The sequence below is a fragment of the Anser cygnoides genome, chromosome 24 (assembly GCF_040182565.1).
Source record: "Anser cygnoides isolate HZ-2024a breed goose chromosome 24, Taihu_goose_T2T_genome, whole genome shotgun sequence".
Classification (NCBI taxonomy): Eukaryota; Metazoa; Chordata; class Aves; order Anseriformes; family Anatidae; genus Anser; species Anser cygnoides.
The window spans coordinates 623583-650891 of NC_089896.1; the positions used below are offsets into that span (position 1 = coordinate 623583).

Below are 27309 nucleotides of genomic sequence, written 5' to 3' on the forward strand. Positions count from 1 at the left end.
CCTGTGGTAGATCAGCAGATTTCTTAATTTCTGTGAAGATCCATTCTTCTGCTGTCAGACAAAAATGAAGACACAGCTGCTCCAGATGCTTAAATATTGCTGGATTGAAAAGAAATACCAATCTATAGCCTAAACGTTACTAAATTCATTACAGCTTAGGAACCCCTCTCAATATTACATGGCAGGAACCATGGTCATCTTTAACAGAGTCCCAGTTTGCTGTTAATACAGCTCTCCCCTGAAAGTTTAGGATGAGCTGCAGAGACACAGTGACAAAGGATGGCACACAGGCCAGAGGCAGCAAGCCAGGCTAAGAAGAGCTAAGCTAGACTCTGAAACATAACTTTTGCAGAGAGAGGATTCTGCTAGAACCAGATAAAACTCCACTCAGAAAATGCCAACTGTTGTTTAAAACCCACTGTTAAGTGGCACTGTTGCGTGCAAAGTGCAATGCACTGCAGCACAAGGCAGCAAAGCAGCAGGTCACAAGCAATGAAGCTGCAGCAGTTTTAAGAGCTGCAGCCTGAGCCAGCTACTGAGACCTTCAGTGCCAGTTGCATTTTGCAATGGCAGAAACCCTTTAACAGGCCACAAGACAATGCACAGTGTCTACTGCAGAAGTGTAGATTGGGAACGAACACACTACACTCTCCAAACTGGCAAAATTTGCGTTTAATTTACAACATAGTAAAGGTTACAGGTAAAAAGCTCAACAGAAAGTGTGAAAAGGCCTATTACATATTACACAAGTGTACAAACTTCTGTACAAAGCCCCTGGATGTTATACTGTCCCCTCCTGTACTGGCCAGCTATGGCCTCTAAGCTCTGAAATAATGAGAGCTTGTAAAAACCCAGGGAGGAGAAGAGCTTTAAAAACCAATTTTCAGTAAAGCTTCCCTTTTCAAGAAAGTTCTTGCAAAGAGCCACTTGCAAAACAAACAAAAAACCCTACCAAAACCCAACAAACAAAAACAGAAAAGAAAAAAAGACGACCTGTTCAACTTTTACTTGCTCTAACTAGTCTTACCGTAAAGAGTTGCCTTCATAAAACTGACTGGCTGGAAAAAGAAAACTACATCCTGTAAAGAAGCAAAACTAAAAATTAAAGTGAGAAAGATTTTAAGAGAGTACGGAGTGTTTGAAAGGAGAACGTAATAGGACCGATTCATTTTTAATAGCAACTATGCACAGAGTGGCATAACTATATCATGGAGACGTTACCACATTCATTCATGTAATAGTTTGAGCTAGATATGAAGGCATGGAGAGGAACAAGCCAGTCTCTAAAGGCATCACTCTTGTGAACGGGGTAGCTACTAGCTCTTTTTTACCTCAATACCATGATAGAAGCAATCACTCTGCAGATGCAGAAGTTGCACTGATTTTGCAGCATCTGTTCAAAACAGGTCTAGTGCCTACAGCACAGCAGATGCACTATAAAACAGCACTGTTCCAGCAACCATCATATTTTCACAACTCTACATAGCCAGGTAGCTACAGTACTGTACACATTAATGAACAGCTGGATATACTACTGCCATTTTAGGGCACATTTCCTGGAGGATTCCCCCAAACAAAGGAATGTGACTATGTAGCTGAACTACATTATGCAACGTAAAAAAAATGAAAATAAACCTAAGAAAGAAAGGGCTCTGGCCTTACCTTGTATAAAGTCATAGGGTCTGAATACGTTTGAATCAGATTTTGAAATCTGAAACTGCGGACTTGATGGGGTAAAGCAACAGTCCAAATCACATTTCTCATTTTATTCAATGGGAGAAAATGATTAAATAGTCAAAAAAAAAAAGTAATGCCATGAAACCAACTTGTGTGCTTCTTTTATTCAAGGTGAGGCAGACCCTCTACTAGGAATTCATATTCTAGCTTTAGGTAGCACTTGATTCCTACCCACTGTTACTAGCAGCCAAAAACCAAAATAGTGTGTAGATTGCAGTTTTAGTTGTTACACATACGAATCCTCTGACACTGCCGATGGCTGCTCATTTGCATGTGTGCCTTGTCACATCTCATATACTCTAAGCTCACAAGTTCCGTTTGTAAATAAAAGCAAAATTATTTAAGTTAAAAGGGCCACCAAGTTTAAAAAGGTGTCTTCCTCTGTGTTAACTCCACCGTAAGTTATCACTACTTTGTCAATGATTATTTGTACACTGTAGATAGTGTCTATCCAACAGTCAAATGTACCTAGACTTGCCATGCTTGTATGCTGCCCTTAGTACCAACACAAGCTCGGATCCATCCATGCGTGTACCCCTTTATCCATCTACACGGCACTCCGTTGTGCAATACTGGACCCCACAACTTAGGAAGTCCATCTATTCCTTGTCTATCTCAACTCCAGGTACTCATCAACTCAGGATGATGTAGTGTCTTAGGTGGAAATTAAAACAAGCTGCAGCCAAACTAGGAAAAAAAAAAAGAATGCCCCACGTTGGTAGGGTTTTGAAAAGGTAAAAATAAAAGCTGGCCTGTATTTTGCAAGTTTTAGAACTCAGAGCAGTGGGATTTCTGAAAGGCCTGGCCCCACAAACATTTACTGATACAGCTGACCTGCTATGAGCAAGTCCAGCAGGAACAATATTACTCATAGTAAGCACGACACCTAAGTACACGCATTTGCAGGGTCATGCCATAAATGATAATTAAATTGTGTGATTCTGCCCCTTCAACTTATGGATCAAAATTCAGAGTAAGAGACCTCAGGGGACAGAGGCTAAGAAAAGGCTGCCAGATATTTTGGTTCAAAGGGAGATGGTAGCTATATTGTTTTGTTGTTGTTTTTTTAACAGATATAAAAATGTTTGAAGACAGATCTTTAAAGAATTATTTCACTTCTCCAATCTCCATATTACATCTGGTTAGGACATTAAAATTTCAAAAGGACAATACTACACATAAACAGTTTGTGGAGTTCATAACTCCCACCCTCCCTCAACAAAACCTAACTCAGATCAGTAGGGAAGGGGTTGGCTTCTTGCCCGGCCATGCCTCCTTTGCATATTTCTTCTTCTTGGGTTCATTCACAGCTTCAGGATTAAAGACAGCAGGATTTGGAGCTGGGTTCATGTTAACTGTTGAGGGTACAACAGGAGTCAAGTCCACATCTGGGGCAAGATTGGGGTAGGGCATTGGCAGACCACCAATGAGTGCTGTCCCATGGACGCCATGTGATTGGGAACCCGCCTCATTGTGAGTTGGAGGTAAGCCACCATATAATCCTCCACTGTAGGGAAAGTTTTGCATACGCCGTGATGCAGAATCATCTGTGGTCAGTGAGCCTGGATTGTCCAGTCGCTTTTTCTGTAGAAGAAAGTATTTAAAGAATTACTCAAAATATATGAAACAAGCAAGCAACTTAAACTGGATGCCAATGCCATTTTCCTCCCAAAATACACCTCGACTAGCCACTTATAAAGAAATGAGTGGAAGTTTGCATATCTTCCTAGAGTATTCAAATTAAATATTGTACTGGCAACATACTCATCTTGGGGGAAATCTTAACCCTGCTAGTTCTAGTAAACAACCTTATGAAATCTTTATCATTTACACTGTTCAAACAAATACTCTCTCATTTTTGCTTTTTGTTTTCCGTACTTCCCACAATTTTAACTGATGCCTAGAACTACCATACTGAATTTCTGGAAAGTGGTTCTTTTTGGGAGGAAAAAAAAATGCCATTGATCCCCTGTGTTAAAGAAAGGAGCTAAAGATGGACTTTAAGGAAAGTGGTCAAATTGTTTATATATATATATATATATTTAAATTTGCAATACTTCTAAGGTGTAATCCACATGTTGAGTTCATCAGTGTAATAATGGATCAAATAGAGAGCTGGAAGTTGCTATGTACCTTAACAGGGACTACTGCTGTCTGTACCATGTTCCTGAAACGCCCAACAGAAGGGTCCACATCCTCTGTAAAGGCAAGAACAGTGCAGCTTTCAGTAACAACACAGAAAAAGATAAAACATGTCAAGTAAAGCAGCCTATATGAAGAATTGGTACATGGACCTTCTCTTCTAAAAGCCAGCACTCTAGTAGCCCTCAGTAAACACAAGCATGCTTAAACAAAAAGAGGAGCTAAGTGTATGGGTGGGGACACCTAGTGGCTTTGTCTCAAGGTGGGTTCATCAGTTATTCTATTAAGGAAAAACTTCCACTCGAGGAAAACGTAGAAGTGCTCTGGGGAAAGGGGATGGACAGTCTATTTGTACTGTTCGGACAGAATGGAGTTCTGGGCTAAAAGCCGCTGCTGTACAAGGCACTATGCATGCTCAAAGGCACAAGAGCTAGCCCTGCAAGACCTTGGGAGACCTTGAAGATAGAGTCAGAAGAATTCTGAATCTTTCAACGAACTCTGAAAATCAAACACCAGGATGTTCTGAGACCTGAAGTGCATAATTTGATGAAACAAAATGGTTATTCTGTGTGGTATGCCCTTCCAAATGAAAGTAACTTCAGACTATACGTTAAGACTTATTAAACTGCACTTAATAGGAATACTAGTCATACGAATTATCATTAATAGGAATGGCATTAATATAAAACAGCTAAGGAAGAAAAACAGCTAATGAGGAATTGGATACATCTTCAGAAGCGTTCTTTTGGATTAGATATGCAGACAGGTAGCAAAAAACGCTCAGCATGAGTCAGATACAGAATTCATTAGGCAACATGAAGGGAAAGCATTAAGGGCCATGTTAAAAAACAAACTATAAATTCAGTTCTGATTTAGATTCTAGAGAAGGCAAATAATTTAGAACATCTCATGGGTCAAAAAGGATGAAAGTTTTCCAACATCTGATTAAAAACTGAACAATGAAGCTGAGTGTGGTATCTGTATCCTGCAAAAAATCATGCAGAGATTTTACAGGGAGATGAAAAAGGCAGAAGTCACAGACTTAAGTAGGATGTGACTGCTTCTCTGAAATAGCAGAATATTCTCAAATATTCACTGTCAAATTTTTGTTCTCCTCATCTGTATACAGCCACGAGGAATCTCTATGTGAACACTGGAAAGAGGGCCTTTATAGTCATGAACTAGAGCGTAAAGCCAACTACTTACCTGGATTGATGATTTCATCATCATCACTGAACGTCACTCTGGAATTCTTCCGTTTTCTCTTTGGTCTCTGAATATCCAAGTTTCCTTCCTCTATGGTTAGCGTGGAAATTCTTTTGTTGTGGGCTGTATTAAACTCTGTCAGGTTCTAATAAAAAATTTGAAGAAGAAACTGTTTACTAAGTGCCTAGTGTATGAAGTCTGTGTTAATCACTGGTTGTACCCACTGTAGGTTCAACTTTAGACTGCTAGGAAGAAAAAGTGTTTCAGTGCTGCAACAGATTGCCCAGAGAGGTTGTGGAATTTTGTCTGTTAAGATATTCAAAACCCAACTGAGCATGGTCCTCAGCAACCTGCTCTAGCTGACTCTGCCTGAACAGAGGATTTGGACCAGATCCTCTGAATATCATGCAAACTGCTTTTCCACTCCACTGGCTAACGGTAGGAAACAGGGCTGCATTCACTGTTATTTGGCAACGGAGAACAGTGTGGGAAATCACCCCTGACCTAGGGCAATGCTAACTGGAGAGAGACAAGAAAGCTCTCTGCAACCTTTTGTGAAAAGATAATTGGAATAGTAGGATTAGGGCACTGATTCTGGGAAGCAGCATGAAGACAGGCTTATTGTGGTAGAACGAGATGATTTGTGTATAGTCTGAGGGGTCTTCTGCCAGCAGATATCTTCGAGAACAAGAAATTAAGAACCTGAACCAAGCAAACAAGTAGGGAATGCCATTTGTTTAGATGGATATGCCATCTTGGTACAACGTAACATCATACTCACATCAAGTTCTGTCTCCTCTTCTGGCAGGCCCAGCAAACCCTTGAGCTCTTCATCTTCACCGCCCATTTTCTCATCTCCTTTAACTGCTGATGGCAGTGTCTGAGGCTTCTCTCGCAGAGTATATGCCCGCGTAGAAGCACCAAATGAAACTGTGGAGTCAATGGGTATCTGCTGGGGTTTGTGAGCTTCCAAACGGATATGACCCAAGAATGTGCCATGTGCTGAGAAGAACATCAGAATGGAAAAGTCTGTAAGTCATCTGCTTGAGCTCACAGTATTCAAGTTTATGACTCGAGACGTTCAGAAGCTGTACATGATTGCCATGAAATACAAGTCACTGAAATACTGCTGAAAACATTAGTTATTACATATGTTTTACCTGATGTCTCACAAACTAAGATAACTCACATCAGCCCATAGAAAATCATGAAAATAAACATCATTCAGTTTCTGGATTCTTGCAGGTCTCAATGTACCACGTCTGGAATCATTCTCTCAGTATATCAGGTTTTAGTTCTTGGGAAACTGCCCTCAGAACAGAAAGCTTCATTATAATTGCGAAATGAAGTTCAAGTCACTTTCTTCCTCTCTCTTGAAAGGAAGACTCCTCCTAAGAGTCTAGAAATACTGTTTTCAACACCATGTGAAGCACAGGTAAGTTGACTGGAGCATACATTCTATTGCTCCTAACCATTGCCAATCTTTCACTAGGATGCTAATTTAGATTACCGCCATCTAGCCACACAGTGTAAACAACAATAACAAAGAAAAGGAGCGTCTCGTTCAAAGATGTTTAAGCACTGAAACATAGTACTTCTGTCTGGTTATATGTCATGTTACTTACTGCTGTTTAGATCTATGAGGAAAACCCTCTTGAGATGTTTGTGATAGACCAAGGCAGCATGGACCCGAGAGCAAGACTGGTGGTCAATGGTAAAATCACACAGATCAGGATTTCTCCCAAAGAGATAGTATTTCTTCTCATCAATTATGAGTTTCTGAGGTAGAATATCAAACAGAAGAACATATTAGACTCCTATAATCTTTTGGATCTTCCTGAAAAAGTTCAAGACCGTGAATAAAGAGAGCAAATTCAAAGAAAAGCATCAACACCTGATCAATATTTCAGTTTTGCCTGACACTGTTCAATATAGAAACTCACATCTCTTTTAAAAATTGAAGCAGCTGAATATGGAAGATACCCAGTTATTCCCTTAACAGCTAATGTAAGACAGCCTGGAAGGAAGTATGAGTGTCTCACTACAGAAGGTTCTCTCTCACATCCACTCCCAGTGATTTTTATGTGTCACTTGAGGCAGATGATCTCAGGCCTCGTTGAAGCCAGGAATCTATGTTCTATATTGGACTAGAGATCATTTAACATCAAAATTATAAAATTTCAAAACAGAAATGGGCATATAGATTTCAGACCTTTATTATAAAGATGTAAAACTGAAGATGTTCTGCCATATGAATCCATACTAGCCTATTCAAGCAAACTATTAATTTTAAGCCTTTCTTCTTAAAATTCATCCTAGTTCTAATCTCTTCTTCAAGCAAGATTTTGCATACTGTAATATCAGTTATGTAAAACACTTAAGAAAACCAAAGGAACATGTTGACACTGTCCTATGGTGTGTACAGCGTATTCCTACTAACATTCTTTACTAAAAGGAACTCTTTAAACCTAAATGCTGAAGAACCAAAGCAGTGCAGCCACCTTCCTCACTGCACTGCAAGAGCTTAATTTGACCTGTGATGCTTCCAGCTCCACAAGTCAAAAGCTGGCAATCCGTTAGATATTTGTTAACAGATGGTTTCTCCTGCTTTTCTGAAACATTTACCAAAGCCCACACAATGTTTCAATAGCCTGATCGAGACATTAAACAGTACCAGTCCCAGGAAAGGCTCCTGAGGGACACCGCTTGTCACCAGCCTCCACCTGAGGAGCCACTGACCACCACTCTCTGGGTGCGACCTTCAGGCCAATTCCTTGTCCACTGAATGGTCGACCCATCAAATCCATATCTCTCCAACTTGGGAGATCAGGATGTCATGTGGGACCATGTCAAAGGCCTTACAGAAGTCCAGGTAGATGACATCGGTCAGTCTTCCCTTGTCAACTGATGCAGTCACTCCATCACACAAGGCCGCCAGATTGCTCAGGCGTGATTTATCCTTGGTGAAGCCATGCTGGCTGCCTCGGATCACCTCTTCGTGTTGCATGTGCCTTGACATTGCTTCCAGGAGGATCTTTTCCATGACCTTGCCAGGCACAGAGGTGGTGCTTACTGGTCTGTAATTCCCTAGGTCCTCTTTTATTCCCTTTTTAAAAACGGGAGCAATGTTTCCCTTTTTCCAGTCACCAGGGAGTTCGCCTGACTGCCAGGACTTTTCAAATACGATGGAGAGAGGCTTGGCAACTACATCAGCCAATTCCTTCAGGACCCTGGGATGCGTGGCATCAGGGCCCAGAGACTTGTGCTTGTTCAGTTTCATCAGGTGGTCTTGGACCCGCTCTTCGCTTACGGTGGGTGGGACTTTGCTCCCCCAGCCCCCATCTGTGGGTTCAGGGAAACAAGAGAGGTGGGAAACCTGACTGACAGTGAAGAATGAGGCAAAGAAGTTGTTGAGTACCTCAGCCTTCTCCATGTCTATTCCTACCAGTTCTCCCTTCTCATCCATCAGAAGGGGGACACTCTCCTTGGCCTTTCTTTTCTGAGCAATGTACCTATAGAATCCCTTCCTGTTATTCTTTGCATGCCTTGCCAAGCTCGGTTCCATCTGTGGAACTTACACTCATTAAACAGTGTTTCAAGAGATTTTGCAAAGACTGAAACGAATTCATAAATTTGAAATGTTGCAACAAATCACCAACAGCAAAAATCATTTTATTGCCTTTACTTCAGTATAACGTTTCTAACAATTTTTGTGCCTCTGAGCTATAACCCAGTGTCATCCTTTATACACTGAGCTTAAACACTTCATGGTTTGTTTTAATGTTGCACTTTTCAGACCCAGCAATCACCAAGTATACCTCAGACCTCTATACAAGACCTGGGATACAGATGGCTCGGTTAGTATCAAGTGCACAATAATCCGCAAAGATTTAAGGATGTTCTTAGTTGGTTACTACTGCCTACCCTGAAAGACAAAGAACAGTAAAACTATTTACCACACATCCCAAACCAAAACCAGAAATAGATGTATCAGATCCAAATTACGCTCATCTGTTGAAGAGTTCCCACACATACACACAGTACATTATGTATAGCTGCTGACTTAAGTTCTCAATTATGGTGATTACAAGAGACAATGTACAAGGCCACCACACAACCATAGGAGCAAGCAAGCATGGTACATGAAACAGTCTGCTAGGACTTCCACAACTGAGCCAGCTTTTCTCACCCTCACTTTAGCAGACAGAGCACTAGAGGAAGCCAGATACGCACACAGGTGCCTGTACCCAGTCAGCACTTGCTCTGGCACTCACCACATGGCACACACTGTATGGCAGTCAAACTGTACCGCACTGAGATGCTTTGACACTGATAACCTGCAGCAGATACTCAGGAGACAAAATACAAGCTCTACAGTCATTCCTTATCTCTGTGCTATCGCATTCCCCACTGAACCTCAGAGTACTACTCTGCTATCCAAGCAACAGCTGCTAACACTACGCTTTGGAACGGCAAAAAAACTCCTTTAGGTTATCAAGAGAGTTGATGGCAGGACAAAGGAATTTGGATGTTTGTTGTATCACTTTTTTTTTTTTTTCTCCAATACAGAAGGAGATGCCAGGCTTACGAAGCCAACTTGGGCCTTCTGTAGATCCAAAAGCTTTGGTCAGCACAGCCTAACTACCCATCCTCAGATTCTGAGGACACCAGGACTGCCAGTTTATCAACACTGAATTTGTTTGCCTATTGTCAAAAGCAATGATGCATGCTCAGCATCCATATAGCGTTCTGTTGCCTTTTTTCATTCCCAACCAGGTCTCCTACGGTAGCCTTTATGGATTAATTTAGCAGAGAGCTCCATATAAACTCTTTCATCCTAAAGCTCTCCATTCTCCAAAATCCAAAAGAAACATGATAAGAAAAAGCCGGTCTCATAGAGTAAGTCTCAAAGGTGGGAAGGCTGCATTATGTTTGGCCACCTGACACATGCCAGAAAAAACAAACAAAACAAAAAAACTAGGCTTTGCTCACTGTATCTCATTACATGGCCTGAAAGAAAAAGTGGAAAACCTTATGCCAAATACAACCCTTACCCCAGATGCTACCGGTAGGATGGCAGTGGGAAGGCTGAGCTGAGAAGCAGGCCTAATACAGCTCTCTGACTTCTAAAAATGTTTCTGAACATGTAACAGTACCATAAGAAGCCTAAGACACAGGCCGTGGTTTGAAAACAAAAAATGCAATGGGGTTGAAAGCTATAGTGCCTAGGAAGCGCTGGAGTGGGATAGCTACAATGCAGTCCAAGTGGCTGGTAGGAGCCAACTCATTCATGCCTTGTATGATCTAATGAAATACTGTGAAGATGTGATAAACGTGTTAGTATCTAGCTGGGCAGCCCGCTCTAAGGAACCTGCTTTGGCAGGGGGGTTGGACCTGATGATCTCTCGAGGTCCCTTCCAACCCCTACCATTCTGTGATTCTGCTTTCAAACTAAGGCTGAGCAAAGATCTCTCATAGGTCAAGGCTAGCTTTGCCAATTGTCTGAGTCTTCAAATTTGGGCTAGGAGTACTCTCTCAAAACAATCTGTAAAACCAGCAGTTATGGACTATATCACCACAAATAATCATTTTATTGGTTTCCGGCCTGGGAAAATACAAGGTTATTTGCAAGATCTCCACTTTCTTTCCTTTGCAGAGCACATTATGTTCTCTTAATCAAATTTTAAAGAGGAAATCTCTCTGCTAGACACTAGAAAGAACACTTGTTACTTTCCGATGCTCCTGTGGTAGCATACAGCACAAACCAGGAAAGACAGAAAGTTCACAGAATCATAGCATGGCTTGTGTTGGAAGGGACCTTAAAGATCATCTTAGTTCCAAGCCCCCTGCCATGGGCAGGGATGCCACCCACTAGGTCAGGTTGGCCAAGGCCCCATCCAACCCGGCCTAGAACACCTCCAGGGATGGGGTTGCCGAAGTCCTTCTTCATCTAACATTGAGCTCTTAATTTTCCAAACTTCTGTTCATAAGAGTTGACTCAACTTTGTAAGCTTCTGTAGTCCAGAAACTTTTGTCTTTTTCAGTCAACTGGAGGTTAGAAGTCTCTTGATGACTACAATAGGGTCACTGGCTTACATCCTCTCTGTCACCAAAGGTATAAGCCCTCCCCCCCAGCCTTGTTTTAATTTATTACTTTTGACTGAAAGATCTCCTTTTGAAAAATCTGAACGTCAATCAGTACAACACCAATAATAATGACTCAACAGAGTGAGCTAAGACAACACGAAATAGAGGAGAAAGATTCCTTTGCAGTAATAAAAATGGTTCACATCTGTGTTAATCACAACACCACAGATCTAGAGCATGGGATGAAGATCATGGTCTATTTCATGCTATCGGACAGGGCAACAATCTTGTAAAATATGGGATGTCCAGTTAACCTTACTGTAAAACAACATAAAAACTGAACTGACCAGATGAGTACCTCAAACAAGCAGCATAACACGAATTTTTATTCTTAGTCTTTTCTATTTGAGATCTCTTTCCCCATGTTATTTGAGTTCCTGCTCCTGAAATTCCTAAGACAATGTGCCTTCTGGCTCCAGTCTGACACTACCTATACAAGTATGTTGTCGGAAACAAAATGGCAACTTTAGTCCAAAATTAAGTTTGGAAGCAATAAGGCTCTGCCAACTACTGACTTCCCTCACAAACGTTTTATTTTTTCCTCTCTCACTAGGACAGGGTTAGTATTCCGGGATCAAATTGTCATTGTTTGAAAGCTGAACACCGCAGTTTTGTATCCCTTTAAACACTGCATCTAATAGGAAGATAACTGATAAAAGCACTGCATAGGTAGAGACAGTACAGGCAGAAAACACTTTCACTTCATTCAGAAGTTTCAGAACATAACAGTGATTTGAAAATAATGAACATCAGAGAGAAGGGAAATACTTCTAAGTGTGGAAAACATTGGAAAATTTTCTACTGTTAGTGCCTACGTATATGATACACTGAACTCATACAACATCTACTTTCATACCTCAATGAGTTTGTCTCCTTTGACTACATCCAGATGTAAGCCAGGTGGAGGTTTTCCTGCCCTGGAAAACAAAAAAAAGTTAAATATGGCATCAAAATATTTGGTAAAAGGTTTATCAGTATTAGAGCTAATACTGTATTACATCTACTGACTAAACAAAAGGAAGCAGATTTATTTTGGGAAAAATATAAAACTACCAAAGATTGTCTTTTTCCTCCCTGCAGATTCCTTCTGACTACAAACAAACCATGTATTTTTACAATATGATTTAAACTCACAGAACATGAAGCATTTCAAGCTTTACTTCTCCAGCCAAAAAATAGCTAATTTACAAAATTAACAGAGCACCTCCCAACAGGAAGGCCCCAACAACTAGAGAAGAGGACAGAATGTACCCGTCCACTTAAGGGCCTGCTCAAGGGCTCCATTTTCTCATGTTACCTTCAAAGCAGTAGATCCTTTAGCTGTGGAGAGGAGTAGAAACTTCTACCATGCTCACCTCTAGAAATGGTAATGACCAAAAGCCTAAAGGGGGCTTCATGCATATTAGTAACAATATAGAAAAATGTTGGCCAATGGCTGGTGTTCTTCCACGCTCATCCTATAATCAACCTTTCCTACCAACACAGGTAGCATGGAAGAGACCACAGCATTAGACGGCAAAGGGACGCTTATCCTACAACTGTACAGCCTTTCTCCACCAAATTCTCAACCACAAACAGCTAAGTTCCCCCATCCCTCTTGCTCCATCCCTCCTCACCCTGGGAAGCAGATTCTCCAGTCAGCTTTATTTCCACCTGGGCAAAGGGAGCACAGAGGCACACAGGACTCGGCAATGCACAGCAAAGCAATGCCAACACGTATCTGAACACACAAGGATTAGCAGCATCAGAAACACGCTTGGCGTTCCGTGGTCACAACGTGACATGCCCGTGGTATCGATATGCTGCCCTTCACAACGCAAGATCTTTGGCTGCTCGGAGCAAACGATCTTTTTCTGCTCAAACCTTTAAGAATCTGTATTTGTAGTACTGCTTTACTGGTAATATCACTGCTGCTTGTCTCTGTGGCTGCATTAGGCTTTCTATGAAATAGCGGCGACCCAGTTCTCAACTGCACTGCTGCCCTTCAGAAGAGCCACAGAGATCACATTCCCATTTACTGCTTTTCTGACTGCACACAAGCCAAGAGAATGGTGACAATGGGCAGTGACATTCTCAACATGGTTGCAGAAGAAAGGTCACCTGTAAGTTGTTTGAAGAGGTTAAATATAGATGTTTCTGCTCCTGGGGCGTTTTGAAGGTCTATTCTGCGTCCTCAGGTCAGTTGGTTACTATACACATGCTCTCCTAGATAACTTCATACATGTCCTCTATTATTCCTACTTCATTTCTTTCTCAAGTATTGCACAAGTATTTTTCATTCTTGCTTCAAATCCATTTCACCAGCCTGCTTAGATCTCTCCCTGGCCCTTCCTGAAAACACCAGTTGGACTTCCACAAGTTTTCGTACCAAAATAAGATGTCAAAGATGGACATAGCTGGTACTTTTTTATTCTTTTGGATGAAAAACAAACGTCAGCATGGAAAAGCGTAGAATCGTAGAATATCTGAGTTGGAAGGGACCCACAAGGATCATCGAGACCAACTCTTGAGTCCCCAAAGGACCACCCAAAAAATCAGACCGTGTGTTTGAGTGTTGGCAAAACGCTTCTTGAGCTCTGGCAGGCTCAGTGCCGTGACCACTTCCCTGAGGAGCCTGTTCCAGTGCTTGATCACCCTCCCAGTGAAGAACCTTTACCTGATATCCAGCCTTGAACCACCCCTGTCACAGCTTCAAGCTGTTCCCTGGGTCCTGTCGCTGGTCACCAGAGAGCAGCGCCTGCCCCTCCGCTCCTCTTCGTGAGGAAGCTGCAGACACGGTGAGGTCTCCCCTCAGTCTCCTCTTCACCAGGCTGAACAATCCAAGTGACTTAACTGCTCCTCGTATGTCTTCCCCTCTAGACTCTTCACCATCTTTGTTGCCCTAAGCAGACAAATCAAGGTTCCAAGGGCAGTCTGCTAAAATGGTGACTATCTCCTAGGAATGGGATTCTGGCAGTGTGGGGAAACATCAGCAAGTACAAATGCCCCCAATGAAGCTACACTATGTGGATGATTAGTTTTACAAAAACTGAGTCTGCCAAGCACTCAAATACTGCTAGGGGACCATCTCCTCTTAAATATTCCTCTAGGACCACATAGCCAGGCACCGCGCTCTCTCTCTCTGTGCTGCTCTAAGGTCTCAGCTCTCATTTTTCATTGTAAGACAGGTTTCATTCACAGATTTACTCCTCAGGTCCACTTCTCAGTGTCTCTGCCAGTGCTGGAGGGCAAAAAGAAAACTTGTTTTTCTCCATTCCACTGAAATTGCCAAGTTCTAGTTACTCTGCAACATAACTTCCCTTGATAATTTTTGCAAAGCCTGCCTTACTTGGACGATAGAAAAGCTGCCACACCTCCTCTAAAAATCAGTAAGCCTTCCAGCAAATTACCTCTACAAGCAAGTCCCCTTACTCAGTCTTGCCTCTGCTTCCCCCCTCTTCAGTGAGCTCTTCCTGGTTCCTCAAGAGTCTGCATGTCTTAAAACAAAAGATTTTAGCAACATCCTCAACCTATCTGTAGCATCACAAAAAGTGTTGCTATTTTAAATCTGCTTTTACCTTCACCTTTATTTTTGAACACACAAAAAAAGCCTAGCAGCAGCAGAGGAAGATGTTGCCCTCAGCTGTGAATTAAGACTCTTTAAAAATTTATCCATTCTCTGGTTTCTTACGGACTGAGAATCCTTTGCAGACAGTAAACTCCCCTCTCTACCTATCCCTATAAAAGACTGAACAGAGTAAGGCTGTAAACACCAATTAGCATACTACCAAATCAAACTCACAGAAATCACTTCTGGTAAGAAAAGCCCTTTAGAAAAGACTAAACCAGTGTCACTCTAAGGTTGCTGAAGTTTGATTCCTGTAAAAGCCTGAATGAAAAAAAAAAGTTCTATGTTCTAAACTGTAATTAATCGCAGTCACTGAGTACCAGTATTAACAGCTCTACCTGGAAGTATCAACAACCCTCATACGCTCTGCCCTGTCAGACCCCCGATCTCATGCATCAAGGAGGTAAAACACTGAAAAGAAACCACTTGCAAAAATCTACTGGAAGAAAGTTTATTAGAAAGTTGGTACTGTGCTCATTAGAACAGTTTTCCCTCTCTTATTTTCAATACAAAAACGTTCTCTTTCTCCTACTGACTGATGTGTTAAAATATCCATTAAATTATTCTTCCTACACTGTTATGAAGGACGGAGAAGTTACTTGAGGTCTCCAGAATCTTACCTCCATAGATCAGGTATGGGCAGCCTGGCTTAGCACTGCTGTGAGACAAGTGATCTCACTTGGCTCCACCAGAAGCGCTTGCGTTTGACAGAGAAGAGGTTGTTCTGCACCCTTCAGGTCACGTATCACAACCCCCACTGCCTGAGCACCTTCTGCTCTCTACAGGCCAGCATCCTGCACGTGACCTTAAAATCAGACCTGCAAATGGACTGTTACTGACCATTCATTTAATACATTGAACTGAAACAAAATAGACAGGATCTTCCAAGGCTGACTCGGAAGAAGAGGAGCCTTCCACCGAATTAGCACAGCTGATTGGAAAGGAGAATATGACAGTATCATTAAATTAATTGTCTTGATCAGAGCTAAGAGGACACCCTACACTAGAATTTTTCTTCACTGAAAATGAGTACAAGGAACTCAAGTAAGTGTCAATAAAGGAGAATTTATAGCAATTTGTAAAAAGGAGTAATGAAATGCAAAACCCAGATATTTACCCAAGTATTCTAAGAGCATCAGTCTTCTACACTTAAAGAGTTCAACAATCTATTGCTTAAACTACCCTCAGCTCTCAGATAAATTAAGGCATCAACCAATGATACTAATTTTAAAACATATTTCAGGGGCAATGTGGAAACTACAAACAGTAAATTCAAATTCTGACTGGGAAATAGGTAGAAAACATATTACAAAAAGGATCTGGCAGACACAGGAATTGATTAACAGTCCAACCACAACAGTCATCTAATCTGTACTCCAATATTCAACAGTATTTTCATTTGGAGATAGGTGACCACACATGGGGCATGACAATTCTTCCAATGCCAGGGAAGCATTTTTCTTGTTTTAAAGAAGGGTAGATCTTGTTTTGAATTACACATATTCTGCTCCTTTCAGCATCTGTAATAATGCCAAGACGACAACCGCCGTGCTGAAGGAGCATCTTTGTTTAGGAGAATACAGTCAAGCGCTGAAGTGGTTTCTGTTCTACTTATATGAGCTGAGCATCATGAGAAGGAGTTATGAATGTGGCATGTTGAAAAAACTGATACTTACCAGCCAAATCATTTGACTTCCTGCAAGAGAGAGTGCACGTATTCATGGACTATGATAAACGAGCAGAGACATGAGACTAAAAATGTCACCAACAGACAATGAAACAAAAGTACATGCTATTCACTACCTGTAGAATAGATGGGGAGTTACAAAACGGACTGTCTTCACACTCAAAATATTCCCAAATGGATTAATGGATTTTTTTTTTTTAATATATTTTTTCCAACACTGCAAGGTGAACTTTCCTTAAAACGATTCTCTTCAAAAATACATAAAAGATGTGTACTACTTACACAGTAGTCCAAAAATACTATATTCAAGTGCCTTTAGACCACTTCTCTGTAAAACAAGAGGACTATCAAGAGTGCAGTGCTGTTTCTGTATGATAAACATTAAGAACTCTCTCTCTCGCATTCCTATGGAATTGTATTGGGCAGACCAAAGTGACACAGAGTATAGAACCTTTTGCAAAAGAAAACCACCTCCAGTAACCAATATGGGATGCCTCACACAGCAATACTTTCCTGGTTTCCAACAGTTGCCAGCTCAAGGACTTCCGTGGTTGCTGTCTATACACACAGGTATCCACATAAATTGCTCTGCGAACCCCTGTAAACTTAACGCATTCACAGAATCTTACGCAAATGGTTTCACAGATCACCTACAAAGAGCTAAAGCACCATCTCCACTTCTTGGCCACAAATCTGCTACTAATTTCATCTTACAACCCCTGGTTATTCTGAAAAGGACAGCAAATACTTGTCTTCTACAGATTTTCTGTACGCTATTCAAGACATCCAACGTATCTTTCAGTTGTTCCTTTTCCAGACCACAGAGAAGCCTAGGCTAGCCATCTGTAGTACAGCTTCCTATATCTTTGAGATAATACTTAAAAATAACACTTAAGAGAAAGAATTCACATTCTTGAATTTTGAAGAGGCAAGTAGTATCTCACAGTGTACCAGAATTACTGGAGACAACTAAGATGATGTCAGCAAGGGTATTGGTGTAGTAGACCACCATTTTTAAAAAACTTTTGACAAAATCATCAAATGGTCTTATGAAAATTAAGGTGTGACAGGGAAAAGATACAGTAATCCACAAAGGAATGTAAACAATCAAAAGTCAGGGCTCTGTGATGTTTTTACGCAGTCTGGAAAAAAGGGAGCCAATGAACAAATGAGAAGAATCACTTAAGAAAACCACTATGTAAGAAACTCAAATTGTACCACAATACTGCAAATAAATCCTGTGATACAGAACAACTGCTTCAGAAGACATTCCGGAGGGAAAGAGTGGGAAGAAAGAGTACTCTTGAGTGCTTATATATGCAACAGAGGAAGACCACCTCAACCATGCATATGCAACTATGAGCTCCAAATTCCTTATTGCCACTCAGGAAAGATCTGGAGCCATCATGACTTTGTTCAGAAAGAATCAGAAGAACACTCCTCAACAGCTGACAAAAAACAAAAGACATCACAAGGTATAAGCTACAGAAATAAAACATTTTCCAATCTTGAAAGCTCTTGTTACCCTGTAGAGAAGGGCACAAGAACGATAACCAGGTATTCTTGCACAAAGGGAAAAAATAAATGGGAGTACCTCTCTTAAGGAAAAAAAAAGCAACACACAGGCAAGTATTTATTCCCTTAGTCCTCTTAATGAGTGCTACAAAGCTAGCATATTTATTATTTCTTGAAACACAGGAAACAAGGAGACTTGGATTTGAAAACAAGGAGAGCACCTTTTTTAACATTTGCATGGTTTGTGGAAAGCACTGTCACTTGATGTTGTGGAGTTAAACTGTAAGATAACAAAGGAAAATCAGAACACTTGTGGAGATTAGGTCTGGTGTTAGTTGTTAAACACGACCATCCAGACAGTATTCAGCTCACAAAATCCCTTAACTTCTGATAGCCAAAAGCCAAGAGTGTAGTCAAGAGGTCAGAATACACAGGGCTTGTGCATAAGTTATCGGTCACTATCATAATGGGAAGCCACCTTGGCTGACGCTTTTAATTAGTCCTACCATTCTTAAGCTCTTTCCTACGGAAAGAAATCAGAATAAAGAAAGATCCCCTTCTTATCAAAACACAGGCTGATGTTGGTGATCTTGTGTATCAGCAATGGAAATAAGTCATATGCCTTTCTCAAAGCTCAGCACACACACCACAGATGTCGAGACCAAGCTAGCACTGTAACTTGGTTAGGTGACTTAATACAAAGAGGTATTATAAGAAAGTTAAGGCCAATATATTTGGGGTAATTACTTTAGCTCACACAGAATGGTTTCTCCCAACTTGGATGAAGAGGGTTGCCAAAAGAGCTGACCAGTAATTCTGATCCAACCTCATTCTGTCTGGAAGACATATAACGGTTAGGGCATTTTGACTTTCAATAATACAGGTTGATAAGAAACGTTTACGGTTTCCTCTATTTTTAGAAGCATTAAAATGATTCTTGCCAAACTTCCAGTTGTAAGAAATACAGTTAAAAAAAACCTTACAGTTCAAACTTGATGACCTTTCCTGTGTGTGTAGAATGAAGGGATGTCATCCAAAGGGACCTGGACAAGCTTGAGACGTGGGCCCACATGAACCACATGAGGTCCTGGGCAACCTGATCTGGTGGGTGGCATCCCTGCCCGTGGCAGGGGGGTTGGCACTAGGTGATCTTTAAGGTCCCTTCCAACCCAAGCCATCCTATGATTCAAAGCATTTGCCCAACTTCACCTTGGCACCGTACCTGCTTGTTACAATGCACAATTCCATGCAGTACAAGATTTTACTGGTTCACTCTGGTTCCCTTGGTTACTTACTCAGAAATAAAGTCTCTATGGAACACAGTGAAATTTGGAAATCATACACAGAATTTAATTCCTGAGAGCACAGCCATAAATATTCTGTTAGTGAGAACTAAAGGTCTGATGACAGAAAGCCGGGAGGAGTGGTTGATACCCCCCAAAGGGCTGCGCTGTATTCAGAGGGACCTTGACAGGCTGGAGGGTTGGGCCAAGAGGAACCTCCTGAGGTTCAACGAGGGCAAGTGCAGGGCCCTGCACATAGGGAGGAATAACCCCTAGCACCAGTACAGGCTGGGGGTGACCTGCTGGAGAGCAGCTCTGCAGAGAAGGACCTGGGAGTCCTGGTGGCCAGCAGGCTGACCATGAGCCAGCAGCGTGCCCTTGTGGCCAAGAAGGCCGAGGGGATGCCGGGCTGCATTCAGCAGTGTTGCCCGCAGGCCAAGGGAGGCGATCCTCCCCTCTGCTCAGCCCTGGGGAGGCCACACGTGGGGCACCGTGCCCAGTTCTGAGCTCCCCAGTACCAGAGGGACACGGAGCTGCTGGAGCGAGTCCAGAGGAGGGCTGTGGAGATGATGAGAGAACCGGAGCACCTGTCGAACGACGACAGGCTGGGAGAGCTGGGCCTGTTTAGCCTGGAACAGAGGAGACTGAGGGGAGAGCTCATCAGTGTGCATAAATATCTGAGGGGAGGGTGTCGAGAGCACGGAGCCGGTCTCCTTTCAGTCGTGCCCAGCGACAGGACGAGAGGCACAGACTGAAGCCCAGGAGGTTCCGGCTCAATATGAGGGGGCATTTCTTTACTGGGAGGGTGACAGAGCACTGGGACAGGTTGCCCAGAGAGGCTGTGGAGTCTCCTTCTCCGGAGATACTCAAAACCCGCCTGGATGCCATCCTGCGCAAGGTGCTCCAGGTGATCCTGCTCTGCTGGGGGGTTGGACCAGGTGATCTCCAGAGGACCCTTCCAAGCTCAGCCATTCTGTGATACTGTTTCATGGCATCAAAAATTCAATTTGAACTGCACTGAATTAAACAGAAAAATGAACATTAAGTAGTGAGCAACAATTGAACAATTATTTGATAAAACTATACCTACATTTTTTGAATGAGAACAAGTATGTTGAAGGATAATTTCCCTGTAGCAATGAAGAAAAGAAAGGACCTAAAAAAATCAGCAAGGCCAGCCACTGCTCTGGCAGGCCATCTTGCTGTAACCACTATGCTTACCAGATAGTTGTTCAAAAGCCTTGTTACTTGGATAGTTTCATTTCTATCTTATTTTTTTCATTAATTCCTTTCATTTCCATACCAAATTTGTTTATTGTTCTTGTCCTTCAGTTGTCCTTTTTTTTTAAAAAAAAAAAAAATTGCCTGTACCGTTCCCTCTTGTCCCTCTTTAAAAATATGAAGCCAGTGAAAACCAGCATTATTTCTATTTACTGGGTGACTGGAGCTCTGTTCTGTCTCAGTAAAATCTCCAGTGTTCCATCTATGAATTTGTCCATTGCATCTATTTCAATCCAAACAGAGCTTTCCTAAATGCAGGTAACAGAGAAGACACTTTTTCATAAGTACCTTCTTAAAACAGCGGTGCCACCCCTTTACTTTACAGAGATATTACACATCACATCACACATTACACTATTACACATCAAGTGGAGTATTAGTCTTTTTATTTATCTATTTATGAACAACGATGTTACTAGCGAATGACGGTCATTCCCTGATTAACCCACGTACTTGCGCTTTATCCTTTTATTTCTGAATATTAAGTTTTTGGCTTTTAGAGGTTCCTAACTTAGGCAGTTCGTTAGAGATCTGGGCAAACAGCGGTGTATGAAGTTTAACAAGAGCAAGTGCCGGATTCTGCACCTGGGAAGGGGCAGCCCTGGCTATACGTACAGACTGGGGGATGTGAGGCTGGAGAACATCCCTGCAGAAAGGGGTCTGGGATTCTGTTTGCCAGCAAGTTGAATCTGGGTCATCAGCGTGCCCTGGCAGCCAGGAGGGCCAACCGTACCCTGGGGCGCACCAGGCACAGCACTGCTAGCCGGTCGAGGGGAGGGCTCGTCCTGCTCTGCTCTGCGCTGGTGCGGCCTCACCTCGAGTACTGTGTGCAGCTTTGGGCACCACAATATAAGGACATAAAACCATTAGAGAACATCCAAAGGAGGGCTATGAAGATGGTGAAGGGTCTGGAAGACAAGACGTGAGGAGCGGCTGAGGCCCTTTGGTGTGTTCCGCCCAGAGCAGAGCAGGCCGAGGGGAGGCCTCATGGCGGCCTGCAGCTCCCTCACGAGGGGAGCGGGGGGCAGGCGCTGAGCTCTGCTCTCTGGGGACAGCGACAGGACCCGAGGGGACGGCACGGAGCTGGGACAGGGGAGGGTCAGGCTGGATATCAGGAAAGGGCTCTTCACCGGGAGTGTGACTGAGCAAATGGCGCAGGCTCCCCAGGGACACGGTCATGGCGCTGAGCCTGCCGTGCGTTCAAGGAGCATTTGGACAATGCTCTGAGAGAGGGTTTGATTTTTGGGTGGTCCTGCGTTGGACCAGGAGTGAGACTCAATAATCTTGCTGGGTCCCTTCCACCTCAAGATATTCTGTGATTCTACTGTCCACCCTACACTTCTGTATTTTGTCTTATTTTTATTGTTCTCATGTTCAAATTACACCAAATTACACCAAAGGACTGGATAGGACTCTGACATCTTTATGCTGACTACGCTTGTCACCAATTTTTCTGTATTTGAAACTAAACAATGTTTTTTTTCAGTTTCTTCACCTCACGCTCTAGAGGCGCTGGTCTCTGCGTTATGCCAGGATGAGTCCGTGAGGGATTTGTATAGATGATCTCTGCCCTTGATGGCAAACCATCTATTGCAGAACCATACAGTAATGGAAAAAGTAGGTATGGACAGTCAAGAAGATGAAGACAAGCCTAGCTGAGCTTAACCCTGGAAGGGGCAACAAAAAATGAAACATTTCAGAAAAAGCGGACAAAGCCATTAATGCTTTGGGATGTGACGCTAGCGGAGAAATGCCGAATAATGGAACAGAAGTCAAACAAATGAGCTGACAGTAACTTTTCAACAACGCTAGGGTTCAGCGTTGACATACCAACAGGGTTACAACACCTATATCCAGCTGAAACCGAGCAGCCTCACTGAAGCAAGTCCTATCCAGCCTAAAGAGAAATTTTGAGTTTTAGCTGTTAAGGACATAGACAGGACAACTTTAATCTTATTGTGTTAATTTAAAATCAGGTCAATTATTTAGGTTTCTAAATGTGGACTCGGAAGCCTAATTTAGCCAATTCCTAAAATGTTGGCCTAGGTGACTACCATGCACGCCGTCACGCCCAACTTCAAGGACAAGGTAGAACTTCCAGAACTCTAGAGCATGCCCTCTCCAGAGATCTGTGTAAAATGATTGCCAAGAACACCCTGTTCTTTGCTCAGAGAACTGAAGAGATGCCACTGTGACTTTTAGAACATATTATTTTAAATGTATGCACATTCCAGAACAGGCCTGACACCCCAACTACTGGTTTGTCCAGACAGAGTAAGGAGAGATTCCTGATCCCAAATGCAGGTTAAACCAGGACAAAAGGAGAGATGGACAATAACTATTTAACTCATGACACTCACCTAAAAAGCGGGCCCAGATCATTTATATCTGATATAAACTACTGTTACTCGTTAAAACTACCTCAGAAGGTATGCTAGGGTGTTAATAAAGCTAGGATATGTAACTGTTTTATAAGGACATTTTCTAATCTCATGATATGACTAAATTTAATCCACAAAAAGCGTTATCAACATCTTTACAACAACTTTATTCCAATTTTAAAACCTGTAGTCTATGTCTTTACTAATGCATATGGAAGAATTACAGTACATGCATAAGCAAGCACTTATGTAAGGAAATACTATTAAGACAGCATTCATTATTTTTAATCTGTCTTAAGCTAGTTCTGTTGTTGGAAAAAGACCAACTAGTTGGAAATAATACTTTAAAAAAACATAAGAAAGAATAAGTATGTTATGAACTATGAAGAAGTAACCCATACCAGCATGAGAACTAATTCAAAGTCCAACCTTAAAGCCTACAAAACCTTTCAGTCTTTTCTGGAAACCGGACACTAAAACATTATCCATGTTAGGGGAGAACAGATACAACAGTGGGAGCAGACATCGAAAGCACGGCCAACAACTTAAAGACAAGAAAAAAACTATTTCTAATCATGTTTAAGATATATTTCTCATATGATGGGTGTTCACAGTCCCCATGGCAGCTCCACTTGGAGGCAGAAAAATAAACAGACAGGTAAAGACTATGATTTTGATTTTAATGTAAGTTAATTAGATTGAAAAGAACTCACTGCAGAAGAAGCTGCTCCTCACCACGAAGATCCCCTGTAACTCCATGGTTATATCTCTCTTTGCTAAGATCTGTGCTGCTACCTAGACAAAAGATTTTTCAATGCCCATGCAGCATATGTATACACTGAGATTTTCTGGAAGTCAGAGCTTCAAATAATGATACCACTGCTCCAAGCCTGCTACTGCAAGCTATTTTCACTCTAGAGAATCCTAGCCATGAAAGACCCATCACTTATTCAATGTCATATCTGTGTGCTCTTTGGTTTGCCCTGGAGGAAATAACTACTTTCAAATTGTGAGAATCTGTAATGCAGTAGATGCCAGGGGAAGTCACATAAAGCTTTAACAATAAATATATTCTACTCTTTTTCTAGAAAAGAAAAATAAACCGTAAGTAAATAAACCGAACAAACTAGGAGAGCTCCTCCCTCCTAGTGGATGAGACAGTAGAATACCACTAGCCACGACTGCCTAATATTTTCCATTTTGAGTTGCCTGTACTTTTAGCAGAAAACAAATGCACTCGTAGTGGTAGCTATCTGTATTGCTTTCCTGCTCCAGATTATTATTATTTTTAGGTTTATGAAACAAGTGTTAAGCAAAACTTTAAGTTTTTTTGTCCACAAAAAGGAATCTTTCATTGACGTTAATTATCACACCTTTGCATGACAATTTGAGTAAGATCAAACTGTATCAGGTATGCCTTTTAGCATCCTTGTGTAAACATACAGCTTGTACTGACTCAGTACCTAAAATATTACAATTTGCACATGTACAATAGAGGTGTAAGAAAAATAAAGAGCTCCCTTAGAATGCACAAGGTGAGCGTCCACATAGGAGCTTTGGTTTACCTGCAAAGTACTTTACGAAATTATGGTAAAAGAACATACAGATTGCAAAAAATTTATCACCAAAAAGCTTGGAATTGTCAGAAAGAAACAGGCCCCAGTACCTGAACATGACCTCCTTTCTTCTGGGTGTGAAAACTCCAGCTTGGATCATATTCCTGACTCCCATCTCATTGCTTTAATATTCAGGGCAATAGATTGTGCTTCAAAAACAAGTAAGGTCAGCACCAGCACAACGAAGAAAGCTGTCTGTCTGTAAGACCCTGTCCTGTTTGTAGCGGAAGTCAGAAAGTATGTAGCTGAAGAGGCCCTCACAGTTATAGTCTATACAGTCCTGCCCTCCAGATGGTATTTATTTAGGAATTCTTCTGCAATAGCTTGCAAGTGACTGAAAATAGGCATTTAGCAAGCTATACTGTTCCAGCTGTTCAATCTGTGGCTTTTAGAGGCAGAAATTGTTCAGATTTACCACCAAATATAATCCAAGTTGTGAACGCTATTGTATAAAAATGCTAAGAAAAAAAAAAACAACTATGATGTTTCAAATTTCAAGCTGAACATCCAGAACATACTGAGTATTTTTTTGTTTTTATCTAACTCTATCACATCACTATTTTACAGCCATCTTGCCTCATACAGATACTTGATATTGTACACATTCAGCACGCTTTTTATTTAAGATTTAAATGGTTGTACTAACTGAAGCAGGCACTTATAGAACATGTACAAATATGAAAGCACATTCACTAAGCACTACCATCAAGCACCAAAAAGCAGGAGACCTGCAGTAAAATCCAGATGACTATGCAATTAAAGACTGCAATCAGGAACACGTATATGCGGCTAGCTCATACAAATATGTAAGCCCTTGAGTTTTCAGCTTTAATGTTGTGTCATTTTCTATGTGACTTAAACTAAACCTGCACACATCCCCTGAATAATCAGCGATGTGGCACCCGAAGGAGATGGCACAGCAGAGACCTGTTATTAGCCATCTATCCAGAAGTGCTAAGCAAAACAGGGCCCCAGACAGCCTCACCTAAGGCCCTGTTTTCAACAGAAGGCCGGGCCAGATGATTTCCAGAGGTCCCTTCCAACGGAGCCTCTCCTACGATTCTAAAATCAGCAAAATTCACGCTCCTAAGGCTGCGCCCGCAGCTCACCGCTTTGCCCTGACTTCCTAACCCAACGCAACGCAAAACAAACAAACAAACAAACAAAACCCACACAGGCTTATTTCAAGCTGACAGATTTCTCGTGCGGCGTACATCCCATACGCGGCGAACGCCGCCCGAGCCCCGGGAGGAGGCACAGCACCTCCACCGCGCTCCCCGCGCACCGCCCCAGCGCCAAGCAGGCGAGGGCCGCTGAGGGACGCACCCGCGGAGCTGCCCTGCCGGGACCGCTGACAGGCCCGGCGCGGCCGCCGCTGCTCCGCGACCGCCTCTGCGGAACGAGGGAGCCCGGGCCCGGGCCGGCGGCCCCATCCCCGCGCCCCTCAGCCGCCGCCGCCGGCCCGCGGCCCGGCCCGCCCCTGGCTCCCCACGCACGCCCGCGCCAGCCCCGGCCGCGGTGCCGCTCCCCCGGCCCTGCCCGGCAGCCGCTCTGCGCCTCGGCCCCGCGGCGAGGAGCGGCCCCGGCCCGCTCACCAGCTGGGGCACTCGAAGAGCGAGAGGCCGCCGCCGCCGCCGGCCGAGTTCGCGTTCGCCGCCATTTTGCGTCTGCCCCATTCAGGCGGGCGGAGGCAGGCTGGGAAGCGGCAGGACCGGCGCGGGACGCGGGCCCAGCGTGCCCCGCGCGGCGCCGCCGCAGCCCCCGGGGGCGGGGCCCCGAGCGGAGCCGGGAGCCGGGGCCGGGCCCCGTGTGGGAGCCGGGGGGGCAGGGCTGGGGGCCAGCGGCCGAGGGACAGCCTGGGTTGAACGGCTCCGTAACGGGGCTCCAAAGCGCCGCTTTGAGGCGTGCTGCTCGCCTTTTAGCGCACGGCAGACAGAGCACAGAGCAGGTGGCAGCTCGCAGCCGCCCCGCACCGCGTTACCGTTCCAAATAACGGGACTTGGAGGGAGGAAAAGCAGGCTGCTCTGAAGCAGCAAGGAGCCACAACTCCCACAAGAGCTGCTCCTAAAAGGGGCAAGCACCCAGAGCCCTACAGGAAGAGCAGCTGCTCCCACAAATAAGCTCATCCCTTCCCCGGCTCTCCGCGCAGCGCAAGCCACCCGTGAGCCCGCCACGCGTGGCACCAAGCTGCCCCTGCTGCAGCAGAGATGCGCTTCTCACTGCAACGTCTCACGCTTCTGACCATCGCTCAAGATCGCTGTTCAAAGTAGTTCCTGCAGCAGCTACGCAGCTAAGCTCCACAAAGCGAGGAGGCCAAAGGAGTCAAGCAACTGCAGCAACCCTAAGTCCAGCGAGCTGGACTGGTGTTCTCAGTTCTCACTGTCTGAAATTGGCTGGAAATAAGGCACCCAGGCTCGCTTTAAAGCAGGGGGAGGCGTAAGCTCTTTCATTTTTTACAGAGGTGTAAGATCCAAAGGAATCTCCCCTTGCAGCAGGCAATGCGTGAAGCAGCAGGATCTATTTTAAATAAGGAGCAGAACAACATACAGTCGGTTTCCTTGCTCTCAAGTACGATTTTACAGTACAGCTTCAGCAAGGACTTCAAGTTCTACTGCTCTGCAAGTAGTCAAGGTTTACCTGCATCAGATTCAATTTTATATCAGCTAGTGTGTTTTATGTCCACGTGAAAAAATCAGTGGTTTCAGCT

The 27309-nt window shown here is 43.2% G+C and overlaps 1 protein-coding gene and 1 non-coding gene across 2 annotated transcripts; both read right to left on the minus strand.

The window, feature by feature from the left end:
- Positions 1 to 654: 654 nt before the first annotated feature.
- PPP1R8 (protein phosphatase 1 regulatory subunit 8) lies at positions 655 to 26354 on the minus strand. The gene is made up of 7 exons (XM_066982788.1): positions 26198 to 26354; positions 12089 to 12149; positions 6711 to 6864; positions 5867 to 6087; positions 5086 to 5230; positions 3871 to 3935; positions 655 to 3321 (listed from the first exon to the last, which is right to left on the minus strand). The coding sequence occupies exons 1-7, from the start codon at positions 26260 to 26262 to the stop codon at positions 2968 to 2970; spliced, it is 1065 nt and encodes a 354-aa protein (XP_066838889.1). The 5' UTR covers positions 26263 to 26354; the 3' UTR covers positions 655 to 2967.
- Positions 8794 to 8959, minus strand: LOC136786919 (small Cajal body-specific RNA 1). The gene has a single exon (XR_010826535.1). It is a non-coding gene; the product is annotated as a small Cajal body-specific RNA 1 (non-coding RNA).
- Positions 26355 to 27309: the final 955 nt, after the last annotated feature.